The sequence below is a fragment of the Rhinocladiella mackenziei genome (genome assembly GCF_000835555.1).
Source record: "Rhinocladiella mackenziei CBS 650.93 unplaced genomic scaffold supercont1.12, whole genome shotgun sequence".
Taxonomy (NCBI): domain Eukaryota; kingdom Fungi; phylum Ascomycota; class Eurotiomycetes; order Chaetothyriales; family Herpotrichiellaceae; genus Rhinocladiella; species Rhinocladiella mackenziei.
Window position 1 is genome coordinate 83,931 of NW_013550593.1, and position 3,316 is coordinate 87,246.

Below are 3,316 nucleotides of genomic sequence, written 5' to 3' on the forward strand. Positions count from 1 at the left end.
CAGTATAAAATCGTACCGCCGATATAGTTGAGGAATGAGCTTTGTGATTTCCAGAAGGCTAAAATTCTTTCCGATGCAAGTACGTGTCCCTGCTCCGAACTATGGCGTGTTTCAACAATGTTAAGTCGGGTCTTGAGAGGACGAAGATGGGAAATGTGACGTTTACCGAGAGTACTACCGTTTTTCCTGTTCGTTTGACAAAAGCTGTTGTGGTTTCTTGAGCAAGAGTGGCTGAAAGGCCACCTTGCAATCGGGGGCCAAGGGGTCTTTCGGTCGACATCGTATGCTGCCGCAGCTGCGCGGACTGAGACGTATCGGTCATTTCGTACGGCATCGATAGCTTGCTGGAGTCGTATCTCCTTGTTGGACGCCATTGGAGAGTGTGAATTGGTTGAGTGCGAGCACGCGTTGTTGGGGGGTTGCAAAAAGGCGTGGGTCAAGAGGAGGTTGAGTCAAAGGTTCGATGGGTGGACTTAAGTGGGACTTTCATCTCGTGCAGAAACATCTAACCTTTGATCATCTGCGGGTACTCCGGTAATTTCCAACCGTGGGTATTCTCCAAGGGCATCAAGCGAGAAGCAATTCTGTCCAACTTCAAGAATGAAACTATCCCCGCGAGACGGTAGAAAATGCCAACAGTGAGCGGCGTCCACGGAATCTTGTCGAATGAACTTGGCTCGGTCGAGTATTTTGCTTGTATCCGCTTCATGTAAGGCTGGAATCTCTGTTCGTATCCCTGAAGCGCAGCCTGCACTCCGTTGTCCGCATCGTTGCCACCACTTTCACCCTTTGCAGGACAGCACCGCTGAATCTCGCCAGCTAGAATATAAGCGCCGATCAGCGCCACACTGGTCCCAAACCCATCCGGTGGGCAACAATATCCAGCATCGCCCACGAGCGTCACACAGCCGCGTGACCAGCTATCCATCCTGACCAGGCTCGAATACTGGCAATAGAAATCCTCGCCGCCCTCCTTGAGAGCCTTAACCAAGTCATCGGTCTCCCACCCGCTGCTTTCAAACATTTTCGCGAACGCCTCCTTCTCCGCCTTGACGTCCCCTCTTTTGACACCCTCCATTGGTCCAGAGTGCGCCTCACATCTCAGATACACCTGCATTTCCTGGAGGTTGTGACGCCGCGTTATCACGAACCGCTTCTCTGGCATCAGGTACGTGGTGGCGATGTATGCGCCTTCTTGCTTCGCCGGACGAGGGATTGTATAGTATGCTATGCGCTCACCGAGCGTCACAATCGGGTCCTGGGCTTGACCGGCAGATCCATCACCGAGCATCAGCCTTCGAATGCGCGACCCCTGGCCATCACAGCCGACCATAAGGTCAAAGATTTCCTTCTTGCCATCTGCAAAGCTGGCCTCTACACTATTGCCCGTCCACTGGAAGCTCTCCACCGTCGTTCCAAAAACATACTTCGCTCCGAACTTCTCAGCAGCATCGTGCAGAATCACGCAGAGGTCCTTCCTCATGATCTCAAACTCGCTGGAAACGCTCTGGGCCCCCTTGCCCGACTTATTCGCGGCAAAGAACGCCCGCCGCCGGCCCGAGCTGTCCACCAGCTCCATGCCGTCTTCGGGCACGCACTTTGCACGAACAGCCTGTTCGAGACCCATGCGCCGCATCACCTCGATGCCATTGCCTCGAAGGTCGAGTTGTAGTCCGTTGGTCCGGAGGCAGTGGTGTCGCTCGATGATCGTGACAGCGTGGCCGAGCTTGGAGAGCCAGAAGGCTAGCGCATTGCCGGCAATGCCTGCGCCGACGACAAGAACTTTAAGTTGTCCCATGATATTTCAAAGGTGTGAGTTGTGGCGTCACCGAGAAAGTACAGCATCACGCCATATTTATACCTCGAAGGAGAGCTTCAGGTTTGGAAGGTGGGAGCCTAGATAACCCTGCAGATATAGCAAGCACAGCTGTTTCGGGCGCTCGGGCGCTCGGGCGTCGGGCGTCGGGTGCTCAGGTCGCAGGCTCGGGCTTTCTACAGTATATGTCCCGAGTTTCAGAACCCGTCACCAGCATTGGTAAAATTGGATGCTCTGGGCAGAATGCCGTGCAAACCACAGTCTGATTCTCTAAGCCAAGTCCCTTTACGATGCGGCATGTAGTGCGTTTCGTTCCAGCAGCTAGGTCGCGGTGTGCCTGGCCGACGAGGATGCGCGTCATCTTGTCACCATAAGTACGTACAGCAGCCTGATTTGTTTCCTGCTCATGAATTGGAATGATTAGTCTTCTTTGATATCCCATCATCGAGGTTCGGGTCATCGCTCCACCATCGGATCCAGTCTGTAGACCACTCAAGCCCTTACTGATCAACTCGAGATGGCTCGTAACGGAGCGTTAACGAAGGAGCCTCGATATCGAGATGATCTATGGATCGGATCTGATGAAAGACTACCGCCATCGGATCCAATCCGTGGACCACGTGGCCGGGAGGCATCCTACTCGATAGAGGTCGACGTCCTGATATCGAGATGATCTACGCATCGGATCCAGTCTGTGGACCACCTAGAGAAGTTCTAATATCACACTCGAGATGGTTCGCAGATTAGATTCGATGGAAGGCCACCGCCATCGGATCCAATCCGTAGACCATGTGGCCAGGGAGGGCCGGGGACAGTATATGGCGCTGGCCTCGATATCTAGATGGTCCCCAGACCGGATCTCATGATATACTGTCGAACAGTATATGGCAACATGTTCAGCTGTGATACTGGAATACTCGGCTGGACAAGGATCTCACCTATGGGCTGGTCGCGGAGACGCCGAAAGGCTGTGCCAATCATTCCCTATATACATGTTCGAGGCGGGACCTCAGTTTGATAGAAATCAGAGCATTTTAACAGCAACCGATGTACTACTAGTGATTGTTTGACACCTGTTGTTTTTGCCGGCCAATAATGTTGCTGCCCAGGAAGGGAGCGTTGTAGGATGAGTCGGCCTGTCGCCAACGATAAGGTCAACACCTGCCTGGGAGCTGGCCTGAACGTAGTGAATCGTACTGTTCGTCGCTATTCATAACACGAAGTCCCATACAAATCACACGAGCCTTCTTGTATGTCGGTATTAATCTCCTCTGTCTCCTCATTCTGTGATTCTCTTAAATCAGCTGAAGTATTCGTCTTAGCGCTACGATTTCGTACAGTCCTTGCAAACTAGGGAAGAGGATATCGTTTATAGTCTTTCCAGATAAAGGATCCTAGCGATAAAAACAACCATTCGACGACTTTAGGCGCATACCAGAGACTTTTTTCTGACGTCTATACGTTTGCAAAACGGTTCTTGAGACATACACGACTATTTAA

The 3,316-nt window shown here is 52.2% G+C and overlaps 1 protein-coding gene across 1 annotated transcript; it reads right to left on the minus strand.

Moving 5' to 3' along the window:
• Nucleotides 1-505: 505 nt before the first annotated feature.
• Z518_11198 (uncharacterized protein) lies at nucleotides 506-1,798 on the minus strand (the record flags this gene model as incomplete). The annotated part of the gene is made up of 1 exon (XM_013411142.1): nucleotides 506-1,798. The coding sequence occupies one exon, from the start codon at nucleotides 1,796-1,798 to the stop codon at nucleotides 506-508; it is 1,293 nt and encodes a 430-aa protein (XP_013266596.1).
• Nucleotides 1,799-3,316: the final 1,518 nt, after the last annotated feature.